The following is a 19,836-nucleotide window of genomic DNA, read 5'->3' on the forward strand; positions in this document are numbered from 1 at the left end:
AATCCTTGTTTTAATTCCCATTTACTCCTCAATTGCTTCATTCATTTTGGGTCGATGTACACATGTAAAAGTGTGTATTATTACAATCGTGAATGAATTAATGATGTTTAGTGCAAGTAGGGCACGATGACATGATGAATAAGTTTGGGACAGAGGAAGAGTTGGGGAAAGCCTTCAGCCCTGAGGGCTGCAACCGTGCACCCCCCCTTTCCCCATACCCCCACCCCAGCAACTCTTTCTAACAAACCTACTCATACATCATTACAATACCCAGTCCCAGTTCTCTCTCTCCAATGTACACACATATTCACACACACACACACACACACACACACACACACACACACAGACACAAGCCCTGGCAATACATTTTGCATGTTGTAGCAAGGCTGTCTAGGTCCTCATGAACCCAATAAGATCTTGCATGCATTGTTGTCATTACGAAGATGGACAAACTGTTGCTTAGCACGTTTATTTAAGGATAACATGACATTTAGTATTACTGTAGTGTACTTGACAACAAATATATATGCATCTACAGTAGAAAACATAGAACTACAGTTACAAATTGTGTTTTGTCTTGTAATCTCTAAAATGTTATTCAAGGCAACACGGGTCTAAAGTGATTTAAGGACAAGACATTTAGCTAACATTGGTTTTACTGTGATCACATGAATATCGTGGACAGCTATGTTCCCTTTTAGTGCTTGACTTTGAACTGAGCAGAGCGATCATGAAAAAACGGTGTGACGCTTTTAATGCAGTGTTTTCATCAATTACCAGTAACAGGTACTTAAGCATAGTCATTATCTAGCACTTGCGCCCTCCGTAATGCACACATACAGCCTCAACATCTGCTCCATGCACCCTCCAGAGTGTACATTTGTACCTGCTCCTTGCAGCCTCCGTAGTGCACACTATACCCTCCAGAGGACACTGAACTCACCAAGTACTTACAGTACCAGTATAACTAACCATCAGATCCAAATGCTATGTTGACCATAGTCTTCGGTTTTAAAAAAGATGACACTGGGGGCACACGAGTGTCCACCGTAGTTAGGATGTCAAGGCCAAACTGAAGGGAGATGGTTTGGTCAAATAGACAATTAAGGCTATTTATTGGCCATGCCAAATTAGTGGATGTTTATTCAATTGTATTAATGTATATTACAATACTGTATATTACAATACCCTCACACATACACACTGCCACGGTCCTACAACTTAGGCCTATTTGAACCCCCCCCCCAGCCATGCAATTCTAATTACGGTGGACACCATGTGTCCCAAGTGTCCCCTCCTTTTAAAAACTTTGGTCACCCTAGCATTTCGATTAAATGCTTTTAAGATGATGATCAGCACACATTCAACCAGGTGTTTCCAAACCTTTTACTGGTACTGTCAGTCTTAGACATGTTAGTGTTACATCTAAAGTACCATGTAACCACATCACCTAACAAAATTTACTGTACATCCTCAAATACTTGAGAATAAAGGAGAATTTGTCCTTTGTAAAAGCCTATTCAATTCTGAATTCTTGCTCAATATATTGTGCTGTCTTGTGCTCCCCTCCTAATTGTATTTTGGTACAGTAACATCAAAAAACTGGTCATAATCAATGTGCATGTATTACAGAGTATTAAAACAGATCACATGTTATGTTACGCACATACGCATCTAATTATGAATAAGACATCATTGCAAGTACAAGGAAAGGAAATATTGCAATGTAGGTACAAATATTGCACACTACTAAAAATGCACTTAGTTCATATTTATGTTTTAATTGTCAAGTTTCTGTGCATCAGCACTTTTTGATTTGTACCCTGTGTGTGTACGTGTGGTGTGTCTGTGCGTGTGCGTGTGTGTACATGTACGTGTGCGTTAGCATTTATGTTGTTTTGCCCAGTCCCTACAACATCAAGGCCCGTCTACACGAGGATAGCCCAGTCGCTTGATGTCCGCCCATACTGCAAAAAAAAGGAAAAGCACATTTAGGAGGTCAAGGTTTAGAGTTCCACACTCACAGCAGCCACAACACAATCAGAAAGGAGCCGTAACAACCTAGTATCCATAAGCAGATCTGTGAACTCGACTGCAAGACAATTCAAAACAAAATGTTCCCCTGTCCATGACAGCCGTGGAGACAAATCCAATTATTTGCGTCTCATGTTGCAAATTTGTTCTAATGGACGGAATGGGAGAATAAATAAGCGCCCGGGTAAGGAAACAAAAGGACGCGATTTCTAATTAACATGAAAGAGAAATGGAGGAACGTGTTAGTAAACCCATCTTTCATCCCTCCGTTGCAGTCTTGCAACCAACGCATTTGTTTGTGCGCAATGTTGTGTTCCAGTGGGACACATGCTTCCATTGCACCAACAAATTAAATGTCAACAGATTTAACATCGCCTCGCACTTTTTCCCCCCCTTTCCTTATGCATTTTGTCGATTTTATTGTTCATTAAGCTTTTTTCCGCGTCGTGCAACTCTCAAGCGGCTTTATTTGTCACGTCTTGGCTTTGAAGATCACAAAAGGCTGGGACAATAATTAGGTTTAGTGTAATTACGGGGAGAGCGTAATGAGCGCTTTCAGGAGAGATGTCTGGCCCTATCTGCTCGCTGCCTCTCTATGGGTAACCATTAATCCCACATTAGCCCCGCGCTGTCAGCCTCATGACCAGAGACAGAGAGAAAGGAGGAGAATCAGAGATTAAGACGTAGAGTGGGAGTAACAGGGAAATAAGAGAGATAGATAAAGATATCATAGTCATAAGCGGCTCTGCACTGCTCTAAACTGGCCCAAATGTTCACAAAAAATATGCCTTGTTCTTGTTCACCCCTGGCATGTAATTACAATAACAATTACCTATTTGATAGCAACTTGTCTCACCAAAGTGCTCTGTGTGTACAAAATCTATTAAATTAGGTTTTAGGCTTAGATTGCATATTTGAAAGGAGATACAGAAAACAATAAATAGAAATGACTTGGCTATGCACTCAATGAAGGCACCTGACTTGAAGTTCTTCCATTCCAGTAAGAACACATGCTCAGCTGGGATTCCCAATATGAATCTCAGCTGTAGGGCACTGTCAGGATGAAAATTACTGGCAAAGTGTATTTGGTGGGAAAGGCACCAATTATTACAGAGTTTTGTCAAATTAATGAAACAGAGCTGGTAACATGGCTTCAGAATTAAAACCCTCCACCTGTTCAATGAATCAAATTCCAACAGCTTTTTTCAAATATACTTCTGATATATACTGTTGCTGTAAAACATGCATTAGCTGACTGAAACATGTTCGGTTATGGATACTGGTCTCTCTTTTGCTCCCTAACATGCTGTAATAGATGTGTGTGCCATTGTGTGTGTGTGAGCGGTATTACATGCGATGATCAACTACAGCTGGCAGTATTACAGAGTGTGTTCCCTTGCAGCTGAAATAGGCTTTCATATTTTCTAAAAGAGCTGATGTAGGAATGTGTGAATCCACCTATTGCTCTCCACTGTTCCTTAAAATTGCTCACAACTCCCAGAACCGTACCACCTTGATGAAAAATTGCTAAGAAGGAAGTTATGCAAGTGTTGAAAATGTTTTTAATGTGAGAAGTAAAGTCGGATCTCATCTGGTCACACTGGGGAGTCCTTTTAGTAAATCTGGCCAAAGCCTATCCAGACACTTTACGGATATGAAACGTATGTTAAAGCCATCAGTCTAAACTTGCCGCTCATGGGCAATGCGCATGAAAACGTTTCTCTCCCTTATGCAAACTGTTTGTGGGGGAGGATTAGAGAGAAAACAGGTATGTATACTAGAATTGTGGCCTATTGCATGTTCTAGATCACATCAAGCAGACATGAAAATTCATGAGCTGTGAAAAAGGTGACAGGTTCAGAAACCAAATCCCTCTAGTAAGGTCCAGCTATGTTGTTCCTAAAAGGAAACTTAACATAAAAAATTCTGGTGAATTCTGGTGTATTCTGGTGCAAAACACTGGGCTAATTGCTGTTGAGTTAAACAACTATGCAAACTGGGTTATGTCCAAAAAACACCTTTAACCAGCAATTCTGCTTTACTGACTCCATTATGATACAAAGTGCTTGGACCTTGACAGTTGCCACTTGCAATGTAATTTGAAGATGGATGCTCAGATCTCACAGACCGCTATGAGTCAGTCATATAGTCATCAACAGAAATCTAGAAAACTAAATATTAGCTGAACGTTTTGCGTTGCTATCAATAATTAATAACACTTTTGAAGCTACTGAATACATTAATCTGAATATGGGGAAAAGCCACTCACTTTCACACTACTTGGCTTTCTTTTCTATTGTTATAGTATCTATTGTTTGATGCAATCATAAGAGTAGTTGCTGGGCTGTGTTTGTGAGAAAGGAGGGTTTCTCCTACAAAATTTCTTAAAATCTCTCCCTTTCAAAAATGTAAATGTATCAAAGACCCATGATTCTAATGAATGGCATGTTCATTATTCAAAATCATAAAATCCTAAAAGTTGACAGGCTGGCATGTGTGATCAAAGTACCGTATGTTTAGATGTACAGGCTATTTCTATTTTCTGCTGGGATAATTATGGATTTTATTGATAGCTGTGAAATATAAGAAAATACATAGGAAACTGTTTATCAGACACTGTAATTTGGACAAATAATAGTTTAGTCTGAATATCTTCTCCACCTTCCGGAATGCAAAGAAAAGGAGTATTGAAGTGACATTTTATAACCTTTGTAAACAGGCATACTTTGGCAACTTCAGTTAAAACACTGTTACAATAGGTATCATAGATTCCTTAAGCTGATAAAAAATTACTCATATGAGAAAAACAACCAGCAAGGTAAACTAGCAAGCATCTGGAAAAAAACCTTAAGATTTATTTTCTTTTGTGTAAGTAAATGGGCAAAAAATTGTATTTGGCCTTTTTCTTTGTGTTGACGAAATTACAATTTTCTTTACAATCTGCTTTGGTAGGATATGCCACTGAATGAACTTTCAAACCCATCTTCACAAACCAGGTTTTAAGTGTTAGCTGTAGAAATGAACAGCTTTTCCAATAGATGCTTTTTGACTTTCTGTTTTGGTCAAATAGTGAAAAACAACCTTGCTCAAGATCTAGTCTTTACATAATTTGGGTAAAAAAAAAACATTATTTTGACCAACTGAGGTAAGCACCATAAATACTAGTTAGCACCATAAATATATTTGCTGATGATTCTGGGTGATACAGTGCTGGGAGTTACACGATAACATATGATAAATAACATAGTTAATGCTAGTATTGTGCTGGAATATCTCTTTGGCCTTTAAATTTACTTCTAAAGAAGATGTGTCAAAAGGACAATACAGGCTTAACGCACCAAGTCACCAAGTATGAGTGAATGTGTCTGGCTCACCTGGATGTCTGTGAGCTCTTGTAGCAGTCTAGAGACAAGTGGGGGGCAGTTACTCTCACAGGGAATCTGAAGATTCTAAACAGAGATAAAAAAATAGTAATTGACATCTGCTACAAAACAGTTTTTTCACATTTACATGAACCAAGCAAACATGAAGCGAGACAGATGTACTAAAATGCACCAAGGAACAATATGTTTTTTTCATATTAAATCGAGCACTGAAAATTGAAGAAAGAAATCTTCTTGGTCACACAAACTACAAACAAATTAAATATGAATATCAAGTTCAGACTCAGATTTAAGTATGCATTGAAATTACAAACAACTGTTATTTTTGTTTTTTGTGTCAAATTCATGAACAAAGACTGAAATAAACTGTTTTCACGACTTTGGATTCTCAACTGAGAATGACAAGAACAAACAGTACACAAATTTACTGTTTTGTTTCTAGTTTCAGTTGCAAATAGAACTGCATTCATTCATTACCCTCATTTACACACTACAGTCGCAATCAAAATTACTTAACCCCTATCACAATATAGGTTTATTAGTGTTTGTTTTTATTAAGGGGTGTTGTTTTAATGGGTGTTTCTTATTTTGTTTCATATTAAATTACCGGTATTGTGACAACCCTACTTGGTGTCAGTATTAAAATGAAACATTCTGGTTGTATGACAATTTTAGAATGTATTTCACAATATGTGCTCACAGTGTGTATTATTTTCTTAAATTTCAATATCTATCTTTCTGTAACTGAACTTTTGCATTTTTTATTTATCTCAATGGGTCAGTTTAAGTATACCTTTTACAGTATATACATTTGAACAGCTCACTAGGCTTACCTCTCCCTGGTACAGCACCCTGCCAACTGGGCTGACCACACATGCTGTTCCTGAGCCAAACATCTCCTTCACACGGTTCTCATTCAGAGCCAGACGAAGATCAGACATGGTCAAGTACCGCTCGGACACTTTAAATTCCCCCTGTAGACAGGAATATTACATTACAAAAAATATATATATTTATATGTGAGGACACATGCAGCATAAGGAACATTTTAGTGTGCAATGCTTCTGTAAATAGTTCAGTGTATTCTGCATTGTGAAATGTTCTCTGTAAATGATGAAGATGAACACTTAGATCAAGTCCACATTACACAATTTTATTCCACAGTTTTCTAGCGCTTAGAAAATGTATGAGATTAGAGATAAATATTTCTAGCTTGGTTTATGATAACTATTCAGCGACACAATTTTTCTAAGCTGACTCTCAGGGAGTGAGGTGAAGGTAACCAAAGCATAGTGAAAGGAATACAGGAATTTGGAGAAAACTCCCTCAAGACTACTGCAAATGATTAGGTTTGGTGCTTCAGAGAGAAAATTCATGAGAACTTAGTCTTTTGTGCTGGTCACTTGCAATGTATGGGCCCAGAAAAGAAAGAAGGGTATATATAATTTTCATTTTTTTTTCTATATACATAAATTAGTGTGGAAACAACAACTACAGCAATTCCCTGTTATCCACTTTATCACGTGATGGACACTATGTTTATTTGTGATAATAATGACAGTAGTCATATAATTAGGCATGCTTTGTCCCAGATGTCTCGGTGTTATGTGTGAGCCACAAACTAAAGGTCACCAGCGATAAATGTTGTGTAGTGTGAGAAAACGATTTTAAACATCATGTAGTGTCCACTTCGTATTACACAGACAAATTCCAGGGTACTAGAGAATGAGGAACCTTATGGGTCAATAACGTGATTGCCCTTCAATAACCTTCTTAGAAAAGAATTAATTTTTAATGACTGAGAAGTGTAAGGAGCATCAGAACAGAATTATGAAAAAAACAATATATACTCACACAGTTTTGGGATATGCAATATTGGGCTTAATAAGGGTTACAGGAGAGTAGTTTGCCAAGAAAGTAAGCCCAGTCCTTACCCATTTGCGTGCAAGTTCCAAGACGCTCTGCCGTGTAATGCCTGGCAGGATGATCCCATCTAGAGGAGGTGTTGCAAGTTCTTCCTCTAAAAGACATCATTATTTTTATGTCAAAGTGAAAGAACAAAATGTTCTGCTCAATTTAATTCCAGTAACCCCACACACTTCAGGTATCACATCTGTTAAACTTGCCAAAGTGCCTAGGTTCCATCTTCATCCTCAGTTGGCTAAGCTGTATCAGTGTCAATGTGTCTAACACATTTGTCAGTCTTGCCCCAACTTTTATAAATGTTTAGTCATTTAAGAAATATCTCCCGCCTGGTGTTTAATCATGAGAGCAGGTTTTCTGCATATTACTACAGTTATAACATGATATATGTAAATAATGAAGTTACTCAAGTTTAACAAGCAGGCTTCTTAAATGTGTTTATTACCACCAACTGTAAACACAGACAGGGAATTTCTTTAACATTAAGGCTACATTTTGACCACTTGAATGTAAACTTCAGAATATATATCAAAGAATGTACAATGAGCAGACATGACAGACATTTCAGTGGATGGAGATGGGGCAGAGAGTCACTGGATGTTTTTGCTTTCCAGATTGTTCTTAGATTGGTTAACCACTAGAGGTCACCAACACACAGTGAAATGAAAGTAGCCTTATCCACAAACACACTGCACAAAAAAGAGCCTTATGTGTTAAACAGAGCGGGTTTTAACATTATGTGTCCATCCCTGAAAAGTAGCAGAACATATTTCATGGCATTCTCAGAAAGATACTGACACACTGTCCAGGAGTGCTTTTCCTGGACTGCTATTACAGACAACCAGTAAAAGAAAGTCTCCCATCACACATTACAAATAATGTAATAAACATTACCTCCTTTCTCATTGACCCAGTAAAGGAACAGGTTCATGGTGCCGACCTCCGTGATCTGATGGTCATCCCCGTACAGCCACAGTACTTGCTGGCAGCCATAATCCACTGCCTCATACTGAGCACAGATAGAAGCACCATAGTTTCTGCAAATAAAGAGGCTTTGTAAGTACTGCTATTGCATCCCCTATGCCCTATAAGTGCCTTAGTTCCATCATCACCCTTAGTGACTCAGCTGTCCCATTACTTTGTAAATCGTTAAGAGTTTGTAACACAATTGCTAGTCTTGCCTGAATGAAAGTTGCCTTTTAACACAAGTTAAACCTTTCACAAATGTTAGGTCACTTGAAGAATATCTCCTCCCTGGAGAGAATAAAAAAGAAAGTGTGTGTCCTGATTTACAAAAATAGGAGCAGCCACTATGCTTCTAAAATAGGGACACACATGGTTATGTGCAAATGGCATAGAGCAAAGTTTTGAAACAAGTGGCTTCACCTTTACCCCAAACAACCCTTAGGAAACATTGATCATTGATTTTTCTGTTGGATTTTTTCCCTCTCGTTTGTTAACTGCTACAAATATGTGGTCAAAAAGATCAAACTAGTTAGCAAAACTGCAGGTTTTAAAATTATATTAAAATGATATTACAAAGCTGTGAACACTGATCTACCAACAACATTTGAGAGTAAATGAGGGAATACTGTAGCAATCCAATAGAAAGTGTCTTTTTCACAAGACCGCAGAAGTAGTGCAAAGTCAACATGAGCCGTGTTGAGCCTGTTAGCTACCCAGCTTAAGCAATAATGTGTCCACAGACAAGTGGCAGATAGGCTTTACTGCAAAGGTGCAGCTGCTGCCTTAGTGTTACTGTTAGCAAACTACTGATTGTAGTGACCTGTTTGAAAGAGCAACCAGAAACAATTGATTAGATTTCCAACATCAGATGGTCAATGTAAAAAAATACATTTGAACATAAGGAAATGTGTTGATCTTCATTTTAACTATATTGAGAGTTTAAGGTAGCAAAACTAACTAAATAAAAGTAATCTCTACTTTTATTTTTACTTAAAATGACCATATTGGCAGTTGTTTTAATTATTCTCCATTCGATAATTATTATCTGGACAATGAAATGGCTGATCTAATTGTTTTTAAAACTCAGATTCATATGCCTCTATGAACTTCTTTCTGAAAACCTTAGCAAATTCTTAGAATCTCGCCATGATCACTTTAACAATCAAGAGCATAGGTTTAAATAAGACAGGTTCTTCCAAAATCCTCTCTTACCCTTTAGGCTTAAATGTGGAAGTTGTCTAAACATTTTACCCACAAAAAAAAAACTGCATTTCTATACATTTTTCATTTCTTCAGACTTGTTTGTTTAATTATATCTCTCAATATTGTCAAAAAGAAGATTGAATGTTCATATGTTTAAATATGTTTTTATGGGGTGTCCAATTTTTCAATTGTTATATTTCACAAAATCAACAAAAACTATTTGCCATTTAAATCAGAGCAAAATAAAATATCAATGCATAAACAGGACAAGGCAAACAAAAGACGTCAAAAATAAGTCACGTCAAGAGTGTGCAAGTAGACAAAGTGTCCTAATACCTTTAAAGGACAGTGCATTTGTTTGATAACTTGCTGGCCAGCAGGTCTACAATACATTAATGATGCCAGTATCTGAAACACCAGACGTCAAACTCATAGACCACAGCTTAGAATAAAACACTTAACCATTGGCAAAGTATTCAGAAAACACTATTTACATTAGTTACACTTTAATGCTTGAGATTTTCTTTCCTTGGCCAGAATAGAGATTATAGATTAAGCTGGGTTCATACACACAAATTCACTGGTTTAATCTCTAGCAGAGCAAGCGAGAGTTGAATCACAATTTGGCCCTCAGTTGGGACCAACAGCATTATCTTTACGGAAAATGACAGGTGTTATCTTACTAAAGATTTTTAAAAATCTTTCTTTATTTCTTACCCTCCCATTTTACAGTCTCCTGTTCCTCCTCTCCAGGCCCTGATGTATTTACAATCTGCCCACAGAGACACAGGTTTGGTCCCTGTGCTGAAGTATGAGCCAACAGGACTGAGGATCACAAACAGCAACGCACGTGAGGGCTTCTTTACACCTAAAGAAGGCTACAGACACACAAACAAACTGTAAATTTGTATGCAACAGTATATATACATATACATGTTTGGACACTGCTGTTTTAATTACATGTTGATTTTTATAAGTAAATATATATTTTCCTCTTAAGGAAACATTAATTATAACATCTTTCTGTAAATTGCTAACACAATTCCAATTTATTGTCTTAATTTACTTGTATGTCCCTTCTTTTTTTATTATACATTAAAAAACTACACTTGTATGCCTGATACAAATGGAGGACAATGTGAGTAAGGTTTACGATATTATGAGGGATTATAATTAAAACTTAGTGATACGTTATTGCAATGCAATAATTACACAGCCTCTTCTCCTTGTAATGTTTTTCTCGCAGTCCAAGGAGAGGCGGGGTCACAGAACTGGGTGACATCGTAAGTCTCAGAGATGCTCACACAGACGACAATGTGAAGCCACATATGTGTTCTTTATTAACACAAACACCCAAAACATTAAAGCACTAGCCCTCAGTCTTAAAGAGTCAACAGTAGTGCTCTCTGAAAGCCCCTGAGCTTCGTGCTACTCTTTCATTTGCTCTCTGCTTGCTCTCTTCTCCACCATGAGGGTTGAGCAGAGAGCAAGCAGAGCTAGGAGCTCCTCCCTAAGTAGTTACAGCTGTACATAATCAAGGGGAGTGCTCCCAGGCCGAACTGGCACGAGACATAAGCTGTGTTTCAAAGTCTAGGCTGCAGCCACAGTAGGGTGGGTACTCGGTAGGACTGTCCTATAAAGGCTTCTTCGTAGCCTATTGGTCACACAAAGCTTAGCGGCTGCGAAATGCATCCTATCTCTGCTGCAGCCTGACTCTGCCTCTTGTTTTTACCACAGTTTTTATTGTGTACCAGTTGACACACAGACACAGATCATAGGGACAGAATGAGGAGTCAGAGTAAAAACACAGTGAGTCAGACTCATTTTGGTCTCCAGCATTTTAAAGTCAAAAGAACACTGTGAGAAAAGACTTGCTTCATTCAGACTGTGGTGGAGAAACTATACTCACCTCAGTCCCGATAAAAGTGGGGCGAATATAGAGACTAGCTGAATCAGACTGAGGAACCCATTCCTGATCCACTTCCACCAGTTTCCTAATGCACTCCAGTAACTCAGCACGATCAAAACTCTGCAACACAGATGGGCAAAGTTAAAAAGGTAATACATGCAACACATGGTCAAATTTTCTGTAACTGTGTATAGCTTAGTAGGAAAAAGATGACCTGACCTGATTTCCAACAGTTCTAGTTCTGTGATATTTTATAGCCTGAAAACCACGTGTGCATTAATTATTTTTATTTTTAGACTGCTAGGCAGCTGCTTAGTGGAGCCCATGGCTGTTGAGTCCATGGTAGCCCGCGGCTGCTTGGAACAAGATATGAGGAGTCAGAGTATAGAGGTTTTAAATGTATCACCTGGCCTTTCGTAACAATGACAGTGAACAAGCCATGAAAATTAATTAACTGACATTTATCTGAGAAATCTTGGGGTGCCCCAATAATTGTGCTTTTTACACACACACACAAAAAAAATCTAATCTTATTAATCTTGTTTAACCCCTTAACACTCCGAGGCTTATTACACACTAAGGCATATTACTCAGTACTCAGGGACTACAAATAGGCGGGGCTATTCTTTGGTAATAAAAGATTGTAAAAACACTTTCGGCCCGTCAGCGGTAGGCTTTTTTAGAGAATGTGTAATTCTTAACATTATGCCTTTTGGTAATCAATCAATCTTCTACTTAGTATACTTCTGCCAAGTATTTGCAGCAAAAAACATTTTGACCAAAAGTGGCCAAACCTTTGCATGCCACTTTATATTTATTAAACAGGGTGTATAACCTTTACCTATACCTTTAGCCTCAAAACACATCAACGTAGCAAAATACAAACATTCTACCAGCTGCTGTTGACTTTTAGATTCTCTGAAAAAATAATTAACACACCTAATAGCCCAATAAGAGAACATTCTCAATACTTCACAGCAATCACACACATTTAGCGCTCCAATGTTAAAGGCTGATGGTATTTGTCAATAAATTTTAGGTTTGTGTGTCATTGGCTTTACATTTGTCTTCATTACAAACCAATTTCTGCAATGTGCTAAGTGTCTAGATGCTGTGGAGGAGAAAGTAGCCAGTCAGGCATAACTTACAGGCAGACAGGCCCTGTGGGCAGACTTTAGCATGCGTGTCATATTCAGCATGGGCCTGAAGAGTCGCACTCTGCCATCTTGTCCTCGATATGCCTTCATGCCCTCAAACAGCTGTCAGAAAGATCATTTGGTCAAACATGAGCAATACAGAGGTATTTTATGTACATTTGGCATTAATGTTAAAACATAAAACAAATCTGATATTTTGGCTAATACAGAGATCCCACAGATTTATCAGAGCAAAAATCCCATTAATAAAGTACCAATATCGACTAGCTTGTTTAACATTGTAACAAACATCTGAGATGAGAACAAGTGTTTACTGGGATCTCCGATATTTATATTTAAAACTTATTTATTAACTTATCTCTTAACCAAAAGAAAGACTATGTTAAATCGTGTCAATCAATTCTGATCATCATAATCAGTATATGTGACATTTTTTATTTCAGTCCAATCTAATATAAGTACAGTGTTTAAATACTATTAATGATAAAGTATAACTGTAATGTGTAACTCAGTGTTGTTGAACCACACACCTGCACTGCATAGTGCAAAGCCGAGCAAGCGGGGTGGACACTCAGGTTTCCAAATGGCTGAATGCGAGGTCTTTCCCATCCTCCTTCATTGCTCCATTCAATGGCCAACATGTGGTCAGTGAACACAGTGCCAAACTGCAGCCCCTTCATCTCAGGTTTGGGCTTGTGAGTCTCAGAAAGCTGGACCACTGTATCTGCAGCCTAAGGAGAAGAAAGGGAAAGCACTTTCACCATCACCATCACCAGTGTAAACATACTCCAACCAAAAAACCCATATGAGTTAAAGCAAAAGGTTACTACTATTTCATAACAGTCCAATATACAAAATTCCTTGAAAAAGTCAATGATGTACAGCAACTAAAGTACATGTAATCAGTTGATTTCCACCACTAGGTAATAAAGGGTGCTGTGATAACCAGAGTTAACGACCATGCACATAGTTGTACCAGGCCTTTAAACTTGGACTCTCCAGCAGCCATTGCCTGAGATTAACAGCACACAGATTACAGCCTTCCACAGTCCTGCGTAATCCCAGATTACTGAGAAGGTGAGGCAATGTCATTTTATAGCATTATAATTCTATGATAAAAATAAATTTACATAGTTTCATATATAATAATATTATATACGTCATATAAATGTGGAAATAACTATTCAAATCCCATCATACTCAGATGATGTATAATATGTCTAACAAAAAGTCATCTGAGATTCAACCAACAGTGCCTAATTCTCTGCTGGAACAAGAGGGTCACATTTAAGCCTCATTTATTGTTGTCTTTCCAGCAAGGCAGAGCTTATTTCATGTTTTAGACCAGAAAGGGTAACTGCTTCGGTTCCCTACAGTTCCATGGTGCTCGTTTGAGCCCGGTTTGCCTTTGCAAGAAGCTCCGTCCCACGCACGAGAAGTGCAGTAAGTAACGCCAATAACCTCCTTTTTCTGCAGTGACTATTTCCCAGTAACACACAAATGTAAGCAAATTAGAGGTGAGTATAGGGCAGTTGACTGACCCCAGGTCAGCTTCTCAACAGCACTGTAGTATTAAGATCATTTTAGGGAGTAGAGAAAGTGTTTCATGTGACACTCATTTTATGTTTAACTGCTTCAGAGAGTCCTACTCTATTGGCAACACTTCTCTACAGGGGCTAGACAAGCTGTGTGTGAATTAGCACATCTGTGTCAGCAATAGGTGCAACCTAAACTAGCTGAATGCATTCATTAGAAGAGGTGTCCACAAACATTTGAACATTTAGTTTATTATTGAAATGTATTAATGTGTTCATAGTGAATATTAGTGCTGGTAATGGATCTAAATATAGAACGAATACATCATTATTTAATAATAAATGCCTTATATATATAATAGTGCTGGGTTTAATACCACAACAGGCAGATCTAACCAAAAACAGACAATCAAAGCTAGTAAGTGATATAACACAGTTATAGTATCATCAACATCTTGTTTACCACTGTATACACATTCCTACAGTCAAAGTCCGACAACACAATATTGATTCCCAATGTGTCACCTCCAGCTCAGCAACCTCTATTAATACATCAATAAACACACGGCACCCTTCTGTTTTTTCACACTGGAACAGACTCGACTTCAACACGGCACTCATGTTCTTTAACTGAAAAGGTCTCAAGACATCCCTTAGGATTTAATGCAGTCAACTGTCAATGTATTTAGAGTTACTGTACATTCAATGTCTTTTGGGGAAATGTATATATATTAAACTCCAAGGTTTGCAGTTTTAAACTTTTAGATAATGTTCCTTACAACACTCATGCCAATAAGCCTCTAATCTGTTATGTGGTATTTTGCCTCACAGGCTCTAGCATGTCAATAGTCTTTAACTAGCTTACTATAAATACACTGATCTAATCGTGTGACAGGCCAGAATGAAGCAGAGTAAGCATACAGGTAGAGCTGTACAGGGATATGACAACATATCATGCTCCTCTGTCAGTTGGTTCATCCTGCCTGATTTTGTTGTTCCTGCTAATGTTCACTAAACTTAGCTATCATCAAGGTTCAGTATGAAGAGACAGCAGGCAAATCTCTATCCTGACTGTGCCCTGGGTTTGCCCTGGATGACCATTAACCCTGCCGTCAGTCCATCCTCAGCCTCAGCCTTAACCCCATCTGCGTGTTAGCTGAATCCATTTAACATCATTCAGTGAGGCAACTGTTGTGCCTACAATGTAGACACATACTTGGCATTTATTGAAAGCGTCAACTGACAAACTGCATAAGATCCTCAAGGCGGTAATCATCTAGAAAAGTAAAGAGCAGATATAATGCTGCTACATTACTGTACTGTACTTTACCAATATTTATATCTAGCGGTAAATTCATATTGTTTATCCATCTCTAATTAGAGCTCCCACTGACTCACTTACAAGAACAGGACGTGGGGCATGACTTTTGACTTCTGTGCATGCCCACTCAGAGTACCCAGGTAGCGTGAAAAAGGTGAACACTTTCACTTCTTGTCCCCTAATCACTTACCTGAGTCAGAGAGACAGAGAGAGAGAGAGCGTGTGTATACAGAGAGGAAGCTTGATTGACAGGGCTTATAGAGATCTGGGAAAGTGGATTCTCTTTCAGCTCAACCTAAGACTTTTAGTCAGAGACCAGGTTCCTTCCATGCGGAAAAGGGGGAAAGGGGGGCTTCCCAGGTGTACATTTTGGTTATGGAGGCCAAAATCCGAACCCTTCAGATGAACTTATTAGGTCTGTCTTAACAAGATGGCTTCTTAAAGATCTTCTTGAAGAATCCTGGCTTAAAGCTGTTAGTGTTTCAGCCCTGTAAGAGGATGTACGTGTTTGGATGCAGTGAGGAATACACACAGGGACCCTAACAGGGGAGCCACTGTTTTTTCTGTTTGTTTTTTCACCGAAGAAGAGTGTTTCCTTCATTTCGGTCAAAATGTTGCTGTTGGATTTCTCGTTGCAGGCAAGTGCTCTATCAATCTGCTCGTTTTTTTAAATATCATTCATTTATGGAGTTCGATTACAATGAAGGCAACCCTAAAAGGTGCTGTTGTGTTTGAAAACCATGTAGGCAGAGCTGGCCCTCAGTGTTCAGAGTGGACAGAGTGCAGGCGGATACAAAACCAGTGTTTCAGAAGGTTACCTTGAAACTAGGCACGTTGTTGCCCACATCGTTAAAAGCAGGATCTTCACCTCGGTCCTGAAAAACAGACAAACAACTCAATTGTAACACTTTCTTTCACACTGAGAGGAGCAGACTCCTTTTTTCTCGACATCCAATATGATCATTTGGTACACTGACAAACACAGCTGTTGCTCAGACTTCAAATAAAGACGACATGTTAAACGTACGTGGCACGAGGGCTTCATTTAAAGACTGCACTGCTAACGTATCGTTTTCCAGCATCCTGAAGCATACTGAACTAAAGATAGTCTGTCCTGCTGGCACAACGTTCAAATAAACGACGACGTCGTCGTCGGAACAGCCTGTGCCACGGAATCTCCTCACAAGCCAAGCAGTACCATCACGCGGTGTCGAATAACACCATCTACTAACGCTAAAGGACTAAAATAACGTAAAGGACTGCAAAACCTAGCTACTACAACGTGCCCCGTATAACGGTTATTCTGCTTACACAGTGTCTGCTGGCGACTTTAGGATGAACAGTGCCGCTACACGGGTCCATCTCCTCGCAAGCCGGGTTTACCAGTGTCGACTAATGAGTAAAAAAAATCGTAGTGTCACATACAAACACGGCGCGGGCGACACTGGCGCTAGCTCTCTCAGCCTCTTTCACACACCACGCATTTTTCCACACAGCAAGGTCAGAAAAGGAGAATGCATGGCCTCGTTGAGATTGTGTTAACACACAAACGCGGCAGGAAAGCCTTCGCTAATCCCCCATACACACTCTGTCTAACCGTAGCTCGTGTGTCTGAGGTAAATAAACACCGAGCGGTTCCTGGAGACGGTCGCCGTTATTGTCTCCTAGGAGCGTTGCGAAGACAGCGGCGCGAGCGGCGCGGTTCCTTACCTCGAGACGTGGCGCACGCGCGGCGGCGGCTGCTGCTGCTGCTGCTGCTTCACTCGCCATTGCTGCTGAGAAACACACAGATGCAGCGCGCGCAGGGCGAGCAGCGAGCTAAAGCGCCTTTTTACAGATTAAACATTATCAACAGCAGCGCCGCATTCTTCAGAGTTTTAAGCCAAAGAAAACAAACGGATTGCAAAGGGATAACAGCACTGAGGACAGTAACCCGTGTTTAATGACGAATAAAAAATCAAAAAAAATCAAAATCAATGCTCATTGATGGGCCACGCATGTGGATATAATTATATGCGTAACGTTGGGCTGTAGTCACGTGTTACTATGCAAGCCGCCATTCTTCGTTCCTACGCATACCTCCACAAGGCTGGAGAGCAGCACACTAACCTCCACATTCGCGGCCATCTATACATGTGCTTAGAGAGCCTTTGGAGGCCTGGATGTGTATTATAAATTATGCTCACAGCCTTTACTTTGAATACCGAGGAACAGTTTAAGGGCCTATATGCGGAAATTTCCATGTAGGTCAACTTTGTGACACACGTGTGTCCACTTGTGACAATGGTAGTTTTTTGTACCAAAAATAGTCATAGTTCTATTTTATACATTTCCGTTTTCCAGTCAGCCTTTATACTTTTGAACAGTGGCTGCCTCCCTTTTGGAGTTTGCAGCCTCAACAGCCAACCACAAAAGCTTCCGTGGCCCACAGGATTTAACCAACCTGAGCCCAGTTTCCCAAGAGTATCTTAATGTTAAGATTAGCTTAACTGGTATAAGAAGAGTGTTCAGTGTAATTCTCACTTGATCATTTAAGAATCATCTTTGTTCTAAGAAGCTTTTGGGAAACGCAGCCCATTGTATAAAATGCAAAAAATGTGACAGTAATCAACATATCCTATTATATTTCACTAGCAAAATGACACAACATAATAAACACCCATAATATCTTTAATGTTTCTGTCTGCCAAGATGATATCCATATAATCAAAAATGTATATATGTATAGATGTACAGTGCCCTCCATAATTATTGGCACCCCTGGTTAAGATGTGTTCTTTAGCTTCTAATAAATTGAGTTTTTTTCTAAATAATGTAGGACCACGATGGAAAAAAGAGTAAAATCCAACCTTTAACTGAAGTGAATTTTAAGGGAAAAAAGAAATCTCTGACTAAGAAATAATTATTCTTCATAAAATCACCTGTTCCACAATTATTGGCACCCCTAACATTTCTTGGGAAATAAATGTAATTAAAGTATTTCTGTCAATTCTACAGTCGTTTACGAAGTTGATCAGAGTATGTAGGAACATTTAATTAGTAATTCACAACTTCCTGTTTCCCTGGGGTATAAATATGACGTGACACAGAGGCCATTTCTCTTCAACATGGGAAAGACAATGGAACATACCATTCAAGTAAGGCAGATGTGTGTTGACCTCCACAAGTCAGGCAATGGCTACAAGAAAATAGCCACTCACCTCCACCTGTCCATATCTACTGTCAGAGGAATTATTAAGAAGTTTAAAACAACTGGAACAGTGGTAAACAAGCCTGGACGAGGACGCAAGTTTATTTTGCCACCCCGCACAGTGAGGAGGATGATAGGAGAAATAAAAAGGTCTCCAAAGCTCACTGTTACAGAATTGCAACAAATGGTATCAGGTGCTATCTGCATGCCAACAAGCTGTTTGGGAGGCATGCACAGAAAAAAACTTTTCTCACTCACAATCATAAACGCAAACGTTTGCAGTTTGCTAAGCAGTACTGGAACTTCAACTGGGACCGTGTGCTTTGGTCAGATGAAACTAAGATAGAGCTTTTTGGCAACAAATGCTCTAAGTGGGTCTGGCGTAACACAAGACCTGAGTATGCAGAAAGGCACCTAATGCCCACTGTGAAATATGGGGGAGGATCAGTGATGCTGTGGCCCTGTTTCTCTTCCAAAGGCCCTGGGAACCTTGTTAGGGTGCATGGCATCATGAATGCTTTGAAATACCAGGACATTTTAAAACAAAATCTGGTGGCTTCTGCCCAAAAGCTGAAGATGGGTCGTCACTGGGTCTTTCAGCAAGATAATGGCCCAAAACATATGGCCAAATCTACACAGAAATGGTTCACCACACACAGAATCAAGCTCCTCCCATGGCCATCTCAGTCTCCAGACCTCAACCCCATTGAAAACCTGTGGAAGCTGAAGAGGAGAGTGCAGAGGAGAGGACCCAGGTCGCTGGATGATTTAGAGAGATTGTGCAAAGAGGAATGGTCAAAGATCCCTCTATGTATTCTCCCATCTTGTGAAACATTAGGAGGAGATTAGGTGCTGTTTTGTTGGCAAAAGGGGGTTGTACAAAGTATTAACATCAGGGGTGCCAATAATTGTGGCACACATGATTTGATGTTAAATAATTATTTCTTAATGTTTCTTAATCTTTTTTCCTACTGAATAAATTCACTTGAGTTAAAGGTTGGATTTTACTCTTTTTTCCATCGTGGTCCTATATTATGTAGAAAAAAATCAATTTATTAGAAGCTAAAGAACACATCTTAACCAGGGGTGCCAATAATTATGGAGGGCACTGTATATAACAGAGGTGCTGAGCAACAGATTCAAGATTTAAGAGTTTATTGTCATGTGCACAGCAAAAACAAGCAGTTACACTGTACAATACAATTCTTACTT

The 19,836-nt window shown here is 39.1% G+C and overlaps 1 protein-coding gene across 2 annotated transcripts; it reads right to left on the reverse strand.

Annotated features, from left to right (window-relative positions):
* Positions 1 to 456: 456 nt before the first annotated feature.
* On the reverse strand, positions 457 to 17,488 carry bcat1 (branched chain amino-acid transaminase 1, cytosolic). Of its 2 annotated transcripts, none has more exons than XM_072672875.1 (11): positions 17,145 to 17,488; positions 16,253 to 16,309; positions 13,109 to 13,309; positions 12,570 to 12,680; positions 11,422 to 11,541; positions 10,230 to 10,390; positions 8,238 to 8,380; positions 7,355 to 7,440; positions 6,254 to 6,394; positions 5,412 to 5,486; positions 457 to 1,970 (listed from the first exon to the last, which is right to left on the reverse strand). In XM_072672875.1, exons 1-11 carry the CDS (start codon positions 17,202 to 17,204, stop codon positions 1,932 to 1,934), a joined length of 1,194 nt encoding a protein of 397 aa, XP_072528976.1. In that variant the 5' UTR covers positions 17,205 to 17,488; the 3' UTR covers positions 457 to 1,931. The 2 variants fall into 2 exon arrangements, with proteins under 2 accessions (XP_072528976.1, XP_072528977.1); XM_072672876.1 differs by lacking the exon at positions 17,145 to 17,488 and adding an exon at positions 16,746 to 17,112.
* Between the last annotated feature and the right edge of the window lie 2,348 nt (positions 17,489 to 19,836).

Source organism: Salminus brasiliensis, chromosome 2 (genome assembly GCF_030463535.1).
Source record: "Salminus brasiliensis chromosome 2, fSalBra1.hap2, whole genome shotgun sequence".
NCBI lineage: Eukaryota > Metazoa > Chordata > Actinopteri > Characiformes > Bryconidae > Salminus > Salminus brasiliensis.

What these genes read in the sequence shown, in the direction of transcription:
- bcat1 (XM_072672875.1), bottom strand. Translation starts at nt 17,204, where the DNA reads ATGGCGAGTGAAGCAGCAGCAGCAGCAGCAGCCGCCGCCGCGCGTGCG. An exon ending in CTTTGCACTATGCAGTGCAG is followed by an intron (nt 12,681 to 13,108) that starts GTGTGTGGTTCA and finishes TCTTTCTGACAG; the next exon opens with CTGTTTGAGGGCATGAAGGC. An exon ending in GGGTGCTGTACCAGGGAGAG is followed by an intron (nt 5,487 to 6,253) that starts GTAAGCCTAGTG and finishes ATCTCTGTTTAG; the next exon opens with AATCTTCAGATTCCCTGTGA.